This window comes from Lemur catta, chromosome 1 (assembly GCF_020740605.2).
Source record: "Lemur catta isolate mLemCat1 chromosome 1, mLemCat1.pri, whole genome shotgun sequence".
NCBI classification, from domain to species: domain Eukaryota; kingdom Metazoa; phylum Chordata; class Mammalia; order Primates; family Lemuridae; genus Lemur; species Lemur catta.
In genome coordinates this window covers 79,233,463-79,254,160 of record NC_059128.1, presented here as the reverse complement: position 1 = coordinate 79,254,160, position 20,698 = coordinate 79,233,463, and the positions used below count along the sequence as shown (strand labels likewise).

Below are 20,698 nucleotides of genomic sequence, written 5' to 3'. Positions count from 1 at the left end.
TTTAAAGTATTTTCCTCTAAATCCTCTTTGTTGAAGTATTAACACTCAAAAGAGCATTCTTAATTCCTTAATCTTGGACTTAAGCTTCAAACCCATCTACTTTTATGTTTTTAACATTTTTCCCGTGGGTTTTAGTCTGTTATCCTCTTAATCTTTTATCTCTTTCACTTTGGTGTATTTAACCTTTTACCTTGTTGGTTTATATTATATCTTTTATCTTAAATCATTTTATTTATTATCTTGTCATTACTTTTTAATTTTTAACTTTTCTTTTGCTTTTTCATTCATACCTTCTTAGTTTATTTTTAACTTGAATTTGATTTTACCTTTATTTTTTTTACTCCTCTCACTTTCTTTTAGTGATTTCACTCTTTTATTTCCCTTATCTTAAAACTCATTTCTTTTATCTCTCACTATTATTTTATGTCTTAACTTTTTTTCTACATTGGACTTTTATTCTCTTATTGTAATATTTATTTTGACCTTTGTCTTTTAACTTCCTCTTAACAAGTCTCAATGTTTTATATTTAATATTCTCTTAACCTCTACCCTGCTCTTATTATTTTACTTATGTTCTCTCTCCTTTCTTTTTTCCCCTGCATTTTCATTTATTTTATGACGAAATCACTAGCAGGAGTAGTAGGGAGGGAGGAATCCCATTTCCCTCAGTGGAGATTGGAGAGCTTCATCCCCAGAGTATTCTCCCTATAGCTGCCCCCCTGCCCCACCCCACACCTCATAGGGGGTAGACCCCCCAGCCTTTTTAAGGAGACTTGAGAAAGCCTCATCTCCAAGACTAATATTCTGCCAGCGGTTGGTGGTGGGCGCAATGGGTTTACTAAAGGGCACTGCTTCCTGACATCTCATGTCATCCCACATGTGTATTTTAAATTCACGTTTGGGGACATACTTTTGGATTTGGGGCTGCCCCAAGACTCAGCCTATGGTGAAGCATACTAAACCAAACAATGAGCATATTGACAATGAAGCTTGTTAAGTTTTTGAGGGCCCATGAGAGGAACATTATCCTGAGCTTGGCGTCAGGAATTGGAATAGGGACGCTGGTTCATCTCTCTCACATAAAGCACTCATGTCTCCCTTATTATATTTGCTACTAACAGCCACATGTGTGGCCAAACCCCAGGCAAGTTCCCTTGGGCAAGACATGATGGTAAGCAGTGTGTACACGAACCTCCCATCCCAATTCATCCCACCTTTCTCTCAACTGCAATTCCTAACCTACTTATTTTTTTTTTCCACTTTGTTGTATTATATGTATTTTTAAGTGTCATAAATCCTTTTGGAAACAAGCCCAGTGTGACTTATTACTACTTGTGTGACCTCAGGCAAGATAATTGTTCTCTCTGTACTTCATCTTCCTCACCTGTGAAATGGAGACGACAGACTCTAGATGATTGTGAGGGTTAAACACAATCACAAATGTGACGCACTTAGCACAGTGCCTGGCATATACCAAGTACATGACAAATTGCAGCCGAAATCAGGAGAGAGGCCCTGAGAAAGAATTGGAACCACCTAACAAGCAGAATCAAGTCAGGGTCCTGACTGATACATTCTCATTTCAAATACTCAGCCTCACCAGAACGTTTATATGGAACACATTCTTAGTTTAGGTTTAAAAATATGGTAAGCATGTCCATTATGGTCTTCAAGAAGTACTGACTACTCAGTTACTAACTTAACCACAGCCCTAAAACCCAGCATTCAAAGACATAGATAAATGAACCCCAAATCATTATTGATTATACATAAAGATGATAAAAGAGGTCCCATTTCATGTGCTAATACCAATCAGTGGAAGGGACTGCCTAGAGCAGTGTATTGAGAAGAGTTATAGGGCTCTATATGGGCTTTGCAGAAATTAGTTCTGTGATCAATTAGCAATGTCTGCACAGGATGAGGAGATGCAGCATTGGAAACACACATGTGCCATTTCAGGCTTTGGTTTTAGTATCACTGCTGTATCACTGTATGCCATTGGTGCCTTCCATAAATACCTTTTTGAAACATAAATTAATATATTAAGACCCAAAATGAATCCTGTACTTTGCTCAAATCCTGCATTTTGTGCAAATTTATTTCCACAAGTCAGAGATTTTTTCAAGTCACCAAGAATGATCATGGAACTGAGCTGAACTGAAACTTATGACCTTGAACTAATCAAAAGAGAGGTCTGGCTGAACCAAACTAAATTTCAAGCTCCCAAGTCTTGATATTTTCATAAAATCTGCATTTCTTTGACTGTAGCACCACCAGAGAAATTTTTAAACTATCTTTAACAGAATTCTTCTTTTAAATTAAATCTCACACAAAACCCTACACAGATTAGAGTTGCCCTGATTCCAGAGAGCAAAGCCAGAGGCCCAGCTTGCCTTTTAGCCCCACCTCCAACATCTCAGCAGATCTCTGAGATCTGGAGGGCTCCATTTGAGTGTTAAGAGGAAGCTTCTTAAGGCCCATGGAACACGATGTAATTCTAACATTATAATATTGTGAATAATTAATCAACTTTTTTCACCTCCATATTCCCAGTTATGCTGTGAGCCAACCTCACTTATGCATTTAAACATGAGGCATCTGTTGCCTAAAGGAGGATTCATCCCATGGAACTGCAGAACCCAGTGGTCAGATGTGTAGCTTTGTTTCCAAAAGGCAAGGTCTAGGTTGAATTAGTCTGCCTGATGAATGCAGCAAAAATTGAACCAGAAATATCAATGGCTTGCACAGGAAAAGGTATTTGGGTTGGCCTCCCTACTCCATCTTTTAGCAACACCTTCTGAACACACCACTTGGAGGCCACTAAAGCAGAGGAAGAGAGAAAATGAAGAACTCACACTCACTTTTAAATTTCTCAGCCTGTTTATCAGTCTGCTAGGGCTGCCATAGCAAAATACTCCAGACTGGGTGGCTCAAACAGCAGAAATTTGTTTCTCAGAATTCTGGAGGCTAGAAGTCCAAGATCAAGGTGTTGGTAGATTTGGTTTCTCCTGAGGCCTCTCTCCTTTGCTTGCAGATGGCCACCTTCTTACTGTGTCCTCAGATGGCCTTTTCTCTGAGCGTGCACATCCCCAGTGTCTCTTCTTACAAGGGCACCAGTGGTATTGGGTTAAGGCCCAACCATTATAACCTTAATTACCTCTTTACAGGCCCTGTCTCCAAATACAGTCACATTGGGGAAAACGGCTTCCACATATGAATTGGGAAGACACAATTCATTCCATAACAGCATGGAATCTGCAAGTGCTATTTCCATTCGAATTTTATTGGCTAGAACAAGTCACACAGCCCCGCCTAACTATAAGAGAGACTGGAAAGCTTCATCTTCCCATGTGCCAGGAAGGAAAGGAGAACCAGGAATGGGTGAGCACCTGCCACTTCTACCTCACAAGGATAAGTCAAAAAGATTTAGGAAAAGATGTGATTGGTCACAAACAGTTTCCCAACCCCTAGAGTGAGTGATAGGGATGGGCAATGAGAGGGAAGTGACGGGGGGAAATTGACAAAGGGCCTACTGGGGGGGACCATGTGGACAGAAGCATAGGCAGGCAGCATCTAGAAGGACACCCCCACACCCCACCTGCATTCAAGCAACACCTCCAGCACCAGGGAGACAAATGGAGGCTGAGCCAGTGCTACAGATGGTCCAGGCTCCATTCCACTCGAGTGGGTGATCTACACCTCCAGCGCTGAGGAGCCCCACTAGTCATCCTTCCCTCTGGCCTCTGGGAGGATCTTTGAGCAGCAGTAGCCAGCACACTGCCCGGTGACCACCCAGAGGACTGAGGCCCACATGTGCCTACTCAGTGGACAACCCTCCTTCACACACACTCACGCATAACCTAAGGTTCTCAGAGGTCCAGAGCCAGAAGGTAGCGATGGTGATGGAGGGGCGGGGTTAAAGGACCTTCATCAGCCGTTCTCCTCACCTGTGAGACTGAAACAGCTCAAGACTTCCCCACAGGCCAGAGCAAAAGTAAATTAACCCCATACTTTAAGAGGCACCAAACTAATGCGTTATCAACTCAGGGAAAATCATAGAGCCATCTATTGGTTACAAAGTAAAAAAAGAAGTCACCTGAAAACAATAAACAGAAAAAAATAAAGATACTCAAATCAACTTTAAGAACTTCATTACAGAAAAGCGATGGGAAGTATCATCTCATTCCCTTCAATATAAATAAGAGAGACTATTTTCTTAAATATAAAAGACACCCAAAGTCAGACATGCCGTTAGTAAATGTATTTAGGGAATTAAAATTGTAATATAGTAGGTCATCTAGTCCATCTAGTCAATTCTCTTGACTCTACATGTTCAAATTCTGTAAAAATAAGACATGAATTCATTTTATGAAATCTGAGACCTACAAGTTTAATTAAGGAATTTCAAGTCCTGCAGGTTGGCTGACAAATGATACACTCAGCACCCAATTTTCTGCTATTAGGTGATCTGCAGTACATAATCACAGAGCCTCTGGACCAGTGTAAGACCAATTTTCCCGAATGGTCATAAAGGTTTTTAACAAAGAAAGAGTTTTGAAGACTTGGGGACAGGATGGGGGCAATAAAGGCCTCATTCAAATAGGGGCCCACTTGAAAGAGCAATATTAAATTTAGAAATTGAGCTATGTCTGCTAAAACACCAAACAGCTCTGCTGCTTAACAGAAAGCTGATATGTTCAAACCAACTCTCCCACACCCCACAGGCCTAGAATGTGACTCTAATGTATGACAGTTTCTGATTTCAAGTACAAAACCCAGAAAGGACTCCCAGGCAAAGACTTGGAAGAAACACCTTAGGGTCATTTTCATAGCCTGTGGGCATCATTCCAAACCCCAACTCGGGACATGATCCAGCCTACGGTGAATGCTACATTTGAGCACAGAACGGCTGACCTTCCATTTAGGGTCAGAAATTGGCTAATCTGTTTCTCAGACTTGCTCCACAGAAGCTGAGCAGATAAATACAAGTTTAACTAAAAAGATGCCAGATGCCATTCCTTCTCCAAACAAATCTCAGAAACACGCTGACCACCATGCACCAAGTACACAGCGCCACCTACAGCATGATTGGTGCAATTCATCACGGCCCTCTCCAAAGGCAGCACTGGAAACAGGCTCAGCCTGGGAAAAACACTTGTTCAGGTCTGTGTACAGGGCAGAAAGTATCTGACCTAGACTTCAAACTTGGCAGGTATTATGTTTATTTGGGGGTGTAAAAAAATAAAGAAACGTGCTATAACAAGCAGGAGGCTGTGCTGATCGGTTATATGCCTGTTTTCTTGCTTGTTTCAGGCTGACATTGAATTGTAACATGGTGATTTTTCTTCTCCTGAGACCTGTTGCAGGAATTCACCAGGGAGTAAAATCAATCAGAAACAACCACCAAGAGCAGTTGACAGGGAAATATGAAGTGAAACTGTTTGTCAATCATCTGCCATCTCTTAAATCTGGAAAATAGAACCCTAGCTCTGGAATCCTCAACCTTACAGAAGCTGAAGCTGGGTGTGATCACAGCCGAGGGTTCTGGAAAGAGTTGCTGTAACCATCTTCTCACTAACTGCTGAGAGCCCACCATCTTTCCCCCCTCCTAAGTCCATCTTCACAGGTCCTTTTATTTATTTTTTAATTCAAACTGACCAAGCATCTACTATGTGATACAGGGAGAGAGAAGATAGAAGGAGGGAAAAAATACACAAAAATGAGATTAGCTCTTACCCTCAAAAACTTATGCCATTTATACTGCCAAGCATTATAATTTCATCACTTCAATACAACGTGCTCTAACATACAGACCCATGTTTTCTATTTAGTTTAATTTGTTCAGGGAAGGATCACTGGGTCTGGGACAATCAAGAAAGACTTCACGAAGAGTGGAAAATCCTACTTCTTCAAGTTCAAGCCCAAAGGTCAACAGGGACCAGCATGCCAAACAGAAGGGATGATATAAGCAAAGGCATGGAAGTAGGAAAGTTCTAGATGTGCCCAATGTAAAACAGCACTCACACACACACACACACACAAAAAGACAGACACACCTTCAATCACACACCATTCCACTCTATCCCCTTACCCTGCTTTTATTCTTTCTCAACATTTATTATTACCTGACTCATATGTATTTGTGTAATTACTTTCTGTCTCTCTCCAGGACAGCAGAAACTTCATTTCAAAAACTCCTGTGTCCTGAGTGCCTAGTTCAGTGCCTGGCACATTACAGTTTCTAGATAAGTATGGAAGGCAGGAAGGGACGAAGGGACGAAGGAAGAAAGGAGTGAAGGAAGGAAGGGAGGTAGGGAGGGAGAAAGAGGAGGGAAGGAGGGGAAAATAATGGAAGGAGAGGAAATGCTCAGAACATCCACTGGAAAACACATGACAGAGTCTTGGGAAATTAGATGGCCAAGGTGGACAGGGACAGAGTGTAGGGTGTTTTGAATGCCAGATGAGAAACTTGGGCTTTTTTCCTGCTTCTTCAGAGCTGCCAGTTTGGTCAAAAGGTAATGACAATAGCTATGCCAATATTTTAGAAGATTAATCTGGTGAAAGTATAGGATGGATTTGAAGGAAGAGATACCGGAGGCAAAATGAGCAGTTACTTTAAAATAAATAATGATAGTGATGGGTTATAGCCATCGGATAAAAGGGAAATCAATGAGACTTTTAAAAATATAAATAAATAAGGACAAGACAAGTTTGGGATATCTTGTTGTGTTAGAAAGTAAAGCAGTGCTCAAAGATTAATAAAGACGTGTCGAAAGAACTCAGGAGCCAGCTTGAAGAGGGGTCCCCCTAGCTAAACTTGGAATTTTTGAACTTCAAAATAAATACTAATAGTGATGATTTACAACCCATTGGATAAAATCAGAATCTATGAGACCTTAAAGACATAAATAAACAAATAAATAAATAAATAGGTGAGAAAGGAAAGCCCGTCCTTACAGTGAACGCCAACTAACTAACGCAGATGCAAAGATGGAAATGGGAAATCACTATCTGTCAGCCATCACAGAGGGAGTCGTCAGTAATCGCTAAGGGAGGTGAGTAGAGGTTCGATAAGAAACAGGATATTGGTGTAATGCCAGAATATCACCCCACAAATACTTATTAATCACAATGGGAAAAAAATAGTGTCTTTATGATGGAGGAATATGACAGAAACCACCTTGAAAAGGTGGTCAAGGTTAATATCAAGGGAAGAGTTAGTACCATGTGTTTTCCAGCGCAATGCACCAAGAGGAGCACAGCATTATTTCTGTGGAATTCCTGCCAAGAATGCCTGGCTTGAGTCCAGCCATGAAGACGTATCAGTCAGACCTGGGTCAGCCTTCAGAATGAAAGGTCATGCTATGGTTTGAATGTGTTCACCAAAAGTTCATGCGTTGGAAATAAAATCCCCAATGAGATGACACCTAGAGATAGGTTTTTAGGAAGTAATTAAGGTTAAGTGATATCATAAGAGTGGAGACCTAATCCTATAGGACTGCTGCCTTAAAAGAAGAGCAAGAGAGACCTAAGACGGTATGCTTTTGCCCTCTTGCCATGTGAATGCCTTCTGCCATGTTGTGATCTTGGAATGACATTGCTCTGCCTGGTTCTATTGGCTTGAGGGCCCTCACCAGCTGCAGCTCTTAGATCAGGAGTAGGGAACTCACAGCCTTAAGGCCATATGTGGCCTTTTAGGTCTTTAAGTGCAGCCTTTTGACTGAATCCAAGTTTTACAGAACAAATCCTTTTAATAAAAGTATTTCATTAAAAACCTAGGACCTAGATATTAGACTTCCCAGCCTCCATAACTGTAATAAATAAGTTTCTTTTCTTTATGAGCTACTCAGTCTGTGGTATTCTGTGATAGCAACAAAAAACAGACTAAGATAGGTCAGTACTCTTTACATCCTTCTAGGTCATGCAGCACAGGGAAATCCTGAGAAGCTACTTCAGAATGAAGGAGACTAAAGAGACATGACAACTAAATGCAAGGTGTGATCCTGGTCTGGATCCTAGACCAGAAAGGAAAAAATGAAATTGTTGGGGCAGTTGGCAAAACTTGAACGGGGTCTGTAGATGGCATAGAAACATATCAGTGTTGATTTAGGGGATTGTGTAGTGATTAATTATAAAAGTGTCCCTTTGGGGAAAAGACCCACTGGAATACTTAGAGGTGTTGGACATCATGTCTGTAGCTTGCTCTTAAATAGTTCATTTAAAAGGAGTAATCGGAATGACTATATATAATAACAAATTTTCATGTTTAATTACATAAATAGCGTATATAAAGTAGCTGGTACATGGTCAATGGTCAATCCTCATTACAGTTGTTTTCCCCCAAGAAAGAGGGGAGAAATGTTAAGGCTGTGTCCACCGCTTCATTTGAAATGAAGATTGACATCACGCAAACTCTTCAACAGGACACGGTGAGACCCACACCGTGGTCAGGTCAGCTGACCCCTCCTCAGCATCTGGATAACAGTGATAATAACAGGTATTTAGCAACCTGCCAGTATAATGATAGTTCTTTTTGGATTACAAAGCACTTTTGAGTCCATTATCTCATCCCCACAGTACCCCAGTGAGATAGGCAATAATCATTATAGTCGCTGGTATTTTTATATCATTATTATCATAGTTATTATTATGAAGAAATGGCAGTTCAGAGACCTCAGAGTAGGGCTAAATAGTTTAAATGATGGTTTACCTTTTCAGGGACAGAATCAAGATTGTACTCATAACTTGCACATACACACATACAGAACCACAAGTCCTAATAGTCTCTGGACCCCAGAGGCATCTCTCAGGTCCCAAAGGAAAATGCTAGGGTCATGCACTCCGCCTTAATATGGAGCTGGCCCAGATTGACCTTAACATTCCCGAGAGTAGGCTCTAGAACCTCAGTGCAGGGCTCCACATCTCTCTGGTTTCTATATCTGCACCTCAGCTCATGCCATCCCTCTCCTTGCTCCTTGAGCAAGTGTGCTGTGCTGGAGAATTTATTTATTTAGAGCTCACCTTCCTCAAACTAAAACTTGAGAACTTTTCATGCAAAGCACCGCTCTCATGGACACAGCACAGGGTATGCAGGCAGGCTTGGAGTCTATCTTCAGCTTCAATGCTTACCACGTGGTCATACACAAGTTAGTTGCCTCCCCAAGCCTCAGTAATAACAACTTCAGAGCTAAAAAAAAAAAAAATACATAAACCAGCCCCATCTATTTTATAACCAGTGTGTGTCATTGTTCAGAAATCAAACATTTCATCATTGAAATGTGCAGGTGGCTTTAATCTTGGACTGACATTGCTCTGCCTGGTTCTGTTGGCTTGAATTTCCCATTGCATTTCCAGTTGCCCAGTTTTCCATTTGTCCAGTTATATTGTTTACATGGAACGACACTCAAGATTTCCTGAAGCTTATGGCTTCATTTGCACTTCTGGCTTCCCCAACTCCCTCCCTGGTGCCAAGCCAGGAAGTGAACAGGGCAGCCCTGGACTCATCTGCCATCAGCACTCTTGTCCTGTTAGGAGCAGGGATCCTGCACTACAAGATGCATGGTGGCGGAGAATGCACAACCACAACCCGACCACGAGGAAACACCAGACAGATGTAGCATGAGGGATGTGCTATAAAAAAATGGGGAGGGGGGACGTAGGTCCTTCAAAAATGTCAGTGTTATAAAAGAAAAGCTGTGGAAATGTTCCAGATGAAAGAAAGCTAAAGAGACAAGACGACTGAATGCAACCTGACCCTAGACCAGATTCTGTACTGGAGGGGAAAATGCTATAAAGAATATCATTAGGTCAACTGATAAAAGTGGAATACGGACAGCAGATAACATCTTGTTATCAGTGCAAATTTGTGAGGTCCATAACTGTACTGTGCTTAAGTAAGAGACTGTCCCTACCGTAGTATTTAGTACTCTCAGCATTGTAGTTTAATATTCATTATAATGTAGTATTGAGGATTAAAGGCCATGGTGTAACTTACCTTTATATTATTCAGAAAAAATGTGTATACATATATATTATACTATAAATAACTAAATGTGTATGTATATATTTATATAAATATGTATGTACATATATTTCATAGAGATAGGAAGAAAAAGCATGAACGATAAAGCAAATGGGAATAAATATTCCAACAGGTGAATCTAAGTAAAGAGTATATAAGCGCTCGTTGCACTATTTTATATTTGCAACTTTTTGTAAGTGTGAAATTATTTCCAAATAAAAAGTGGAGGGGAAAAAAAGAAAGAAATGGCAGCCCTGGCCCCCACTGCTGGGTTCTCACAGAGCCAATGGACAGGAGGAATTTAAATACGTCTTTGGCCCTCGTCAGTGTCTTTTCTGTGCCCCAGCCTTTAAGAATAACAAGCACTTGCATAAAAATAAGCTAATGCTTTCATAGTGCTCTTGTGCAATTCAGGTGCTGGTTTACAAGCCTTACATATATTAACTTATTTCATAATGGTTCACACACTGTTATCCCAGTTGGTACCTTGATCGCAGTTCTGTTAATGAGAAAAGAGTATAAACAAGTAAGTCAGCAGCTCTCTGACCGTCGCCTAAGCCTGTGACGAACGGAGGTCACCTTTGATGAGTGGTGGTGCCAAGACACACACGTAGCTCCTCCTGCTCCACGTTTCATCCTCTTTCCACCCCCTGATGGTTCCCCAACCTGGGAGAGCACCTGACTTACCTTGAGAGCTTTTAAAAATACAGATTCCCACTCCTAAACATCTAGTGTCCTTCTGCACACACTTTCCCAGGCCCAAGCCCCTACTCTGTCTGTTCGCCTGTCCTCCTCTATGATACACCTGCATTCAGGGGCCCTGGATGTCCTGAGGGCCCTACCTAAGGGGCATGCATAACAAGCTGACTCCAGCTGAGGGGCTAAAGGCCCACAGACCATTCCAACCTTCTACAGCTCCAGGTGATGCGGTGTACGCAGGTGCAGAGCATCCAGTGCGCAGTGCCCATTAGCACTCCTCCTCCACTGTGGAAGGAGGCCTCTCGTCCAACAAGCTGCTACGTGGAATCCTGTGTCAGGAATCAGGCACTCTGTGAACCTTTGGATGATACTAGCTGAGGCACAGGAAAGGCATACCGATATCTGATGGGACTGTTCCAAAAAGGATGAATCACTGTCCCCTGCAGGGTGCAAAGGGCCTGATGGAATCAACTGCCAGCACATGTCCGGCTGGGCTCTGGATAGTACCACATCAAGGCCTCCAACAGGTCAAGTATATAGCAGTGACAGTAACTGGACTAGCTTTGGGCCCATGCAGAGCCTCCCTGCCTGCTACTGTAGCTCTTCCCGCCAAGGGCCCATGGTGTGACTGCTGGAGTGACCGAGGACAGAGGCTGGCAGACATCTACCAGATGAGTCATGCTGTCTACCCGGTTGTTGAGTGGCCTCTCTGCTGTGCTTACACTCAGACGGGTATTGATGGGCAACATAGAGATCTGCATGCCTTGTGCCCACTCCCATAGGTTCGGCCACACGCCTCTTCCCCAGACTCCTGTTCTCAGATCTTCCACTCCTGCTCTTTCCAGACTGCTGACCAAATCATATGCCACTGCCCTGTAGTCTCTGTAAATGACCTGAAGCCCCTTCTCCCTCCATACAAAATGGACAAACGAGGGTACTTCTCACAGCTCTGCCCACTGGGAGGATTCCCTCCTTGGCGTCCTGTAAAGCCACTCCCGAGTGGGGCAGTAGTGTGGCATCAGTCCATTCTCAGCCCCTACCAGCAGACCCACGCTATTCTCCAAGTGTCATAGGGAAATCCCTCTCCTGCCCCATGAAGCCATGATGTGAGCTGGGGAGGCATCAATCGGTGCAGCAGAGGTAGATGCCACAGGGATGGGGCCAGCTGTCCACGTAACACAGTCGCCAGGCTTCAGCCTCAACCCAGCCGGACAGAATCTCCAGGTGAAGGTGTGGAAAGCCCTATGTTGAAAAAAGTTGACTGGGATATGCCAACAAGTTTGGGAACCACAAATATGCAGTTACATAGCATCAAAACCCTACATGTACAAGGCTTCAATACATAAAGTAGACAGAGCCTTTGCCCTCGAGAAGCCCAAAATCTGGTGGGGAGACTCAGTGGGTACAAAAATGCCTTAATGAAGGTTTGAAAACTATCACTTTAAATGAGTTGATAATTAGAAACTGGAGTGGTTACTTACCAATGAGGCAATCAGAAATGGCCAATGCTACTCCTCTGTGAAGAATAAGTAGAATTTAGACATGCAGAGGTGCTGGTGAAATAATACCAGGGACAGGAACAGCAAGAGCAAATACGCAGAGGTGAAAGAGGCTTTAGTTCGAAGTGTAATCAGGGCAAGGGAGAACCCAGGACTAATTTGGAGGCAGCATTAGGTAAGTGTGCTCGCTTGTGTTTGTGCGCGTGCACACAGACACACACACACACACACAATGTGGCTTACTCACAAAGGCCTCTCATAGCTTTATAGTTTCATCCCATATGGTATTGATAACCAATACCTTAGATTTTACAATACTCCTAAATTCAAAACCTTTGCTTCCTATAGACCAGATGCAGTATAATTTTCAGTGCCAGAAATAATGTTCTCATCCTACCTGTAACCCACACTCCCAAAGCTGCCCATCCCCTGAAATTAAGAAACAAGTAAACAAGTAAAGCGGGTGGGGAGACCCATAGGACAGCACAGAAAAGGGAGGAGCGCCCTCTTGTGGCTCTGACCTGCCTTCGCCGCTTCCTAGCCACGTGACTTGAGCACGTTCCTTCTCTCTAAGCCTCAGTCCTCCATAAAACACAGGTAAATGCCCCCCTTTTAAGGTGATGGTGAGTATTAAATGACAAATTAGATACATAGCGCCTAAGCCAGTGTCTGCCTCAAAATGCCCCATCAACTGTGTTATTATCTTGTGATTGTGATTATGGTAATGGCTGAGCAAACTCACCTCAGCAGGAAACGGCCTTGCCCTCCTCCCAGCACCCATAAAATTTAACCGAAACGGCCCTGTTTAACTATGGGTTACTTCAGTTTCCTACTGTTACCCTAGGTGCATTAAATCTCAGCTACTGAAAACATAAGCTGCACGTCTTGTTTCCTGGCTTGTCTCCCAAGCGTCATGTCTCATACTAGAAATTAGAAACCAGTGTTAATCAGCTTGTGACTACTTTGCTCACAAATGCTTCATACCTATAAGGGGCTAGAGTGAAAAAATAAAAACCTGCTTTTGTTTACATTTAAGTAGCGGCAAGCCCTTCCCTTTACGTTATCTCACGTACGCAGGCCTTTGTTTAAGAAATATTTATTGAGCGCCTCAGACGGAAAAGCAAAGCCCCCGTCTCCCGGGCTCGGCGTGGAGAGGACCGGGGCCGTGGGGGGACCCGGCGCCGCGGTGGGGCAGCGACAGGGGGCGCTGGAGGGGCTCGGGGCCCTGGGGGTGGACCGGGGGCCGTGGGGGGACGTGAGCTGGACTTGGACGATGCCCTGAGGGCGCAGAAGAGGAATCGTTCTCTCGTGTTGTTGGAAGTTCGCTCTCGGAAGGCGTCTGGAAGGATGGCTCGGAGCTCGCGGAGCGGCGGGGAGGGGGCATCCGGCAGACGGAAAGCGCGTGCAAAGGTGTCCAGAGCCGGCGCGCGGCCCCTGGGGAGACTGCGGGTCCTTGTGGCGCGCCGTAAGGTGATCGGAAGGTGGCTGGAGAGACGGACAGGGGTCCCGCGACGGAGAGTTCGGACTCCTTTATCCGACGCTGACCTGGCACAGGGGGTACGGTCACAGCGGGGCGTTACTTCTGCCTGGTCAAACCAAGCGTTTCAAGGCACTGTATATAAAAAAGATGCGGAAGGACAGGGACCCGGCCGGGTTCCGCCGCACGCAGGAGCGCCTGTTTTCGGCAGGGGGCGCCCACAGCCCGGGCTCCAGGAACGAACGGGGCGCGCCCTCCGCTTGCCGGGGCTCCTTCCCAGGCCCCACTGAGAGGCCCTGAGACGCTGAAAGGGCTCTTGGCAGCTGGTGCTGGCGGGAAGCCGAGGTGTCAACAGGCCAAAAACCCATCCTCCCTGGAGGAGCAGCGGGTCTTCTTCCTGGCCCGCAGGTTGCTGTGCCAGTGTCCAAGGGAGCCCCCTCTGTGAACTCGGGCTCCCTTAGACTGGAAGCTTCTCCAAGGCTGGAGCTCAGATTATTCACGTGAGGAACCACAGCGGCCAACCAAGCCCCATACAATTCATAACTGTAGAATGGGTGAATAAATTAACACTGATGTTGGAGAAGACAGGATGTGTTCACCTTCCTATCCTTACAGCAAATGTAGATTTTTAAGCCCAGCACCTCACTGGAGAACCACCAACCCCCATTCTCAGTCCATGTGGCTCACACCCAGCTGACTGAATCCTCCCTCCTGAGAATGGGCACATGATTGGTTCAGGGAAGGTCACAAGCTTGGATCATCAAAGCCTTCAACAGATTTTTATTAATACTGTAACAGAAAAGAGGCATAGATTCTGGGACTGTGGGCTCTAAGGTCCAGGTAAGTCCAACCCTTTCAGGGCCCACTTTGTCAACATGTGAAGTAAGTCTACCTATAAAAGAAACCAACACAAAGAAAGACAGAGCTGAAAGGTCAAGAAAGTAATAAACTGAGCTCTTGATCCAGCCATACCTGATCTCCTTCCGAGACTTCTTAGATACTTAGGCTAATAAATTAATTTTTTTGCTACTTGGCAAGTGAAAGAATTTGGACAAATACATTTCTCCCTTTTCTTTTACTCCCCAAGCAGAAATAGTACAGTACTGAACTGGAAGAAAACTTCCAAAGTAATCCTGATATCAACAATTTTCCCAAGACATTCTAAGAACAGATGAAGGTTCAAATCGCAATTCTACTTCTCATTTGCCACGTTACCTTGAAAATGTTTCAGGCCTTTTGACAATGAACATATTGTTCCTAGTCAGAAATGACAGCCCTTTTCTGGATTTGTAAATTGGATTCTAGAAAAGTTTTGTCTTAACCACAACCATTCAATTACTGTTTTAGTCAGCTTGAGCTGCTGTAACAAAATACCATAGACTGAGTGGCTTAAACAACAGAAATTTGTTTTCTCACAGTTCTGGAGGTTGAAAGTCCAAGATCAGGGTGCCAGCATGGTCGAATTCTGATGAGGTCCCTCTTCCTGGTTTCCAGACGGCCACCTTCTTATTATGTTCTCACATGGCAGAGAGAGAGAGAAAGCTCTGGTGTCTCCTGTTATAAAAACACTAATCCTATTGGATCAGGGTCCTACCCTATGGCCTCATTTAACCTTAATTACTTCTGCAAGGGCCCCATCTCCAAATCCAGCCACATTGGAGCTGAGGACTTCAACATACAAATGGGGGACAGGGGAAACACAAACATTCAGTCTATAGTGATTACTACGTTGTTTTTACAGCTATTGGTGTTTAAGCACCTGCAATATTGTATTTGCACATAAGAACCGTTAGAAGGCATTCCTCATTTAGAAGACAATCACTAATTAGTAGGATATAAGATGGATTAGTAGAATTCAAGGATGGATTTGTGAACTGGACTATTACCAAATAGGTCTTTGAATCTCTACTCAGATAAGGATATCAGGTGGGAGAGAATTTTTTGCCACAGTCATGTTAAATTTCAGAGTATGGTCCCCTGTCAACAGCAGGGAGCCTACCCTGGGAGGAAGGGGGAGCCCTGACTGACAATAAGCAAAGTGGAGGCAGAGGCCCAGGGCTGGTCAGCACTTGTTGCCCCAGTGCCCTTTTGCTTTCCCCACATCCTCCCATTGCCCCCACACAAAGTTGGCTGACTTCTCGCCTCTCTACTGAGGCCCATCGTCAGGTGCACCCTCTCTCTCCTCCCCACCCCTGCCTCCCACCACCTCTCCCTCCAGTTTACGAGATCTCCTCACTTTGTTACTGTGCTTTAGGCCTCTCTGGCGTTCACAGGACTATGCATGCCAACAGGGCGATTGCCAATGTTTTCCAATTCCTGGAAGGTCTCCTTTAAACCTACAAAAAGGAAGATTTATAACTGCTTTAGCTTACAACCTGGATATCATCAGCCATGGCAAGATCTATTAATTCCAGTCTTGGAATACCAATTTTGTTTATGTCAAAAGTACTTTATGGTTTTACCCCATGAAGAAATCTGAGTGCAACGCCACTGGGGCAGATGGCTGTGACTCCACTGCACAGTTGGCAAGAGTTTGGGAATCTCACCTCCTGACAGGGCCCCTTCTTGTACCCAGAATCTTCCTCTTTTCTGCTCCTCTCCCTCTCCATGGATGGCACAATTCATCACCATCATCCAAGCCTGGGAGTCATCCCAACCTCCAAATCCCTGTCCTCACCAGTCATCCCAAAGCCCTGGGCTTCCCTATCCCTGTCCCTTCTACGCTCACTTCTGTATCAAGAGGAAAATCTGGAAAAATACATCATTTTCACTTAGAGTCAGCCGATGAGGGGCACTCCTGCCAGATGGGAAGGCAGAAGAGGAGAAGCCCTTCCCCTTCCAGCAATCGTGGGTGTCTGCATCTGTGGACATGAGGCTAGCGTAGGCTTCTAGGCTATCTCCTGCGATCGCCTATTTGATGTGGCTGACCAACAGCCGAGATCACTGTGGCCGGTATTCCTGCGATTTCTGCAGCCCCCTGATCTGAAAATCAACAGTGGTTTTCCATGATTCTTGTTTCTAGAGTACTGTAAGCACCTACTTCCCAGTGTTCCAGCAGTCAGCAAACTTTTTCTGTCAAGGACCAGATAGTAAATATTTTAGGCTTTGCAGGTCACTTATGGTCACAACTGCTCAACTCTGTAGTACAAAAGCACCCAAAAACATCACATAAACAAATACACATGGCCATGTTCCAATAAAATTTTATTTATAAAAACAGGCAGCACACTGCACTTGGCTCACAGGTCATAGTATGTCACCTTCTGCGGTGTTTACTTCCTTTTTGCTTAAGCTATTTAGACAGTGGTTTCTGTTTTCCTGACTGATACAGTATCCTGAATATCTATGAATTTTGTCTTTCCCTTAGTGCCACAGCGTTAAGTTCAAGCCCTCCCCACCTTGATGTTAGCTGGCCCTGGCATCAGTCACTCTGTCTGGAGTCTTCTTCCCAACCCATACCTCACTCTTGCTGTCACAATCTCCTGTCATTTCTCTGTAAACTTCCTCAGTGGTTCTACATCACTCTCAGGTGACCTTGTGTCAATTGGGGTCCCAACGGGAAGCAGATGACAGAATCAAATTAGGATGATTCAAGATGGGTTTACTTACAATGCGGGGCCCAGGTTCAGGGGAACCACAGGCACAGTGCAGTTGCTCACGCAGGCTTCACAGAGTGGAGCTCTTCTCCCCGCCGCCAGCCCCCCTTGGATGAGGGCGGGGAGCCTTACCACAGCCTAAAAGAGTCATGAGAGCCAGGCTTCCCTAGTGACATGTGCTGAAGGACCAGATTTGGGGTTTTTGTTCTGTTTGGATTTTTTAAATCTAATTCTTCTCAGACTAGTACTTTGGTAAATTATTAATACAATTTAAAAATTATTAGGAAAAAAGGAGATGAGAAAAAACACATAAAATACAAGCCCAGATTTTTTTAAATTACAAATTAACTATCCTTTATCCAAAATGCTTGGGACCAGAAGTGTTTTGGATTTCAGATTTTTTCAGATTTTGGAATATTTACATCTCCTATACATAGTGAGGTATCTTGTGGATGGGACCTAAGTCTAAATATGAGATTCATTTGTATTATATACACCTTATATGTATACCCTAAAGGTAATTTTATACAATATTTTTAATAATTTTGTGCATGAAACAATGTTTTAACTACAACTCCATCACATGAGGTCAGAAGTAGAATTTTCCACTTGTGGGGTCATGTTGGCCCTAAAAAACTTTTGAATTTTGGAGCATTTAGGATTTGGGATTTTCAGATTAGGAGTGTTCAACTTGTATTAGATCCAACAGATAAAAATCTCTATCAAACTGCTACTAAAGTTTATGAATTTATATCTTAATTTCTGTTCTTACCCCAGCATGAGGCCAAGACAGCCCTGCAGAGAGGGAGCTAAAGGAATGACAGGCCAACCTCACTCTCCTCCCTCTCTCATATCTCCTGCCAACACCCTCCAACCAAATCCAACCAGAAACCAGACAGCAGGAGAGACCACCGACATAGACCGTGCCTGTCCACCTCCTGGGGCAGAGGGCAGGGTGCAGAAGGTGGCAGGTGGAACTGAAGGAACAACAGGAAAGATCCAGCCCAAGGCCCTTCGGAAGACCACTTCCCACCCTGTCTCCATGTGGTCCCGTAGTCTATCCATACCAGATTACCTATAGCTTCCGAATCCTCTCACCTCTACTCCTTTATACACCCTACTCCCCGTGCCTGGGAAGCTTCCACTCCTCTGCCTGGCTGAGTCTTGCTCATGGTTCATGACCATAGATATAATAATGATTTTGGGCTGCTCAGAACATTTTTCTACCAGTCTCTTTCTTTTGGTAGCAAGCTCCACTCCGTCAGATAGGGAGTGGGCAATGACCAAAATTTAGCTAATTAGTTCAGTTACTCAACAAATATTTACTGAGTACTTACTATGTCCCATACACACTATTCCTAGGTCCTCCTTCATGGTGTACAGTACCAGTACCCCGTGTTCAGTCGCTGGCTGGGAGAAAGCCTGGCCCCAGCACAAACAGGTGCTGCCAGAAGGGTAGCAGCTGGGCTCTCAGTCCACTGTGCTCCACAGCAGGAGTTCTAAGCAGCACAGAAGGGCTACCATGCACTGTGTTTGAAACAATACTGTCCTTGGAATGACTCTGTGAATCCAAATAGGCCCTGTGAAATGATGCCAGCTATCAGCTGAATACCCATAGTAAATGACAAGTACACTATCCCACCACCACCATCTTTTTCTCCCAAGTGCTTAACTTTTCATTCCTACCAGTCAAGATAAAATTCTCTTGTGGAACTCAATCAATGACAAACTTTTATTGAGAAAATAGAAGTCTATTCTTTCATTTGACTATTTTCAAAGAATCAACCCATCCTGGGCAGCCCACACGGTGGCTGTTCAAAGGTACTGAAAACAGAGGCATTTCGTCACCATTATCCAGCAAGAAACTCTTCACAGGGTTAGGCTCCAAGTCCTTTGTGCTGCTCTTGGTCAATCAGTGATGGTAATTTTGATCCAGAAGCCATCCAAGGTGAGCAAGGGCTAAGCCATCCTTAACTCATACCCAGATGAAACAACTTCCGCAGGAAGGCTGGTCCTCCCCAATAACCCCTGGAAAAAACAACATGGAAAAGATATTTGCCACAAAAGAGATGGGGTGACTTCAGCCAGCAGGATGTTGAAGGGGAAGCCAGGCTGCTAACAGAGTATGCTTATCAGCACATAAAGCAAGATTTGTCTAGTGAGATAGAAAGATCCCATGACTAACAAGGGACAAACTGCTTCGAGTCCTAGCTTTGACATTGACTTGTGTGTGAGCCTGGACATGCTGATGCAACTTAGCAAACCTGTATGAAGCCCCTACTACATGTAAACTGCTATTCGTCCTGCTTTCTTTGCTCATAAATTAACTATAGGTCAGGATTTCTCAGCCTCAGCCCTATTGACATTTTGGACCAGATAATTCTCTGTGGTGGGGATTGACCTGCACATCATAAGATTTTTAGCAGTATCCTGGTCTTAGCTCACTAGATGCCAGTAGCACCTCTCCAGTTATGACAACCAAAAAAGGTCTCCAGATATTACCAAACAACCCCTGCAGGGCAAAATCACTCTTGGTTGAGAATGACTGGTGTAGATATCCTAACTTATCTATCTCACATGGGTTTGGAAGGGTCAAATGAGATCATCATTTTTGGGAACAAGGAGGAGGAATTATTATTTTTATTATTCTATTTACTTATTGAACGTCTATTGTGTACCCATCTCTTTATGTGTTATCTCATTAATCTCCATCTTGTGAGGTAAGAAATGTTATTTTCATTTTGCAGCTAAGAAACTTAGAGAGTTCAAACAACTTTCCCTAAGACACACAACTAGTAAATGGCAAAAGCACGGCTCAAATACAGGTGTGACTCCAAAGTCTATGCTCTTAATCACTATTTTATTTTTCCTATAACATAATGAAAACAAAAGTAAGGTAGCAGATGAGACAGTACTTGACATGTGAAAGTGATTTGCTATTACTATTATTCCTCCAGCAGCAAAAGAAGACCAGAGCATGGAAGACAGGAGGACTCGGTCACTGCCAGTAATGAAGAGAAGAGGCTGCATCCCCTGCGGGGCAGTAGATGTGCTACAGATCTCTCTCCTCACCCAGGAACCAAGCAGTGCACTTACCTTAGCATCATATTCCAGTACAGGAAAGGCATCAGGTCAGCTTTCATGAGGTACATGGAAAGTCGCTCTTTGCTCTGATCAAAGGGGAAGGTTTCTAGCGGCTGAGCGTTGTAGTCAAACTCCGCAAGAATCACACGGTTGTAGCCGGTCACCAGTGGACACGATGTGTAACCATCATACTAAAAATATAAATGAGACTGAGTTGGAAAGTAGATGTTTTTCCATGGTATTATATAGACACTCTAGAAATTATTATTTTCTCTGAGTGGCTGCCATTTTTTTTCTTTTTTTGAATATTCTAATTTTTATA

At 43.9% G+C, this 20,698-nt stretch overlaps 1 protein-coding gene and 1 long non-coding RNA gene across 4 annotated transcripts in view; both read right to left on the bottom strand.

The window, feature by feature from the left end:
- Positions 1-13,260: 13,260 nt before the first annotated feature.
- LOC123640875 lies at positions 13,261-17,602 on the bottom strand. Its single transcript, XR_006736119.1, has 3 exons — positions 15,933-17,602; positions 15,113-15,212; positions 13,261-14,588 (listed from the first exon to the last, which is right to left on the bottom strand). It is a non-coding gene; the product is annotated as an uncharacterized LOC123640875 (long non-coding RNA).
- Positions 17,603-19,006: 1,404 nt separating this feature from the next.
- Positions 19,007-20,698, bottom strand: part of SQOR (sulfide quinone oxidoreductase) — a 37,212-nt gene continuing 35,520 nt past the window's right edge. For 2 of the 3 annotated variants that reach the window (XM_045528421.1, XM_045528425.1), the window contains exons 9-10: positions 20,389-20,567; positions 19,007-19,320 (exon numbers count right to left, since the gene is read on the bottom strand). In XM_045528421.1, the coding sequence (XP_045384377.1) occupies positions 19,263-19,320; positions 20,389-20,567 (237 nt within the window). In that variant the 3' untranslated portion in view covers positions 19,007-19,262. Of the gene's footprint in view, positions 19,321-20,388; positions 20,568-20,698 lie in introns of those variants that run through there. The other variant, XM_045528430.1, reaches the window with a different exon arrangement.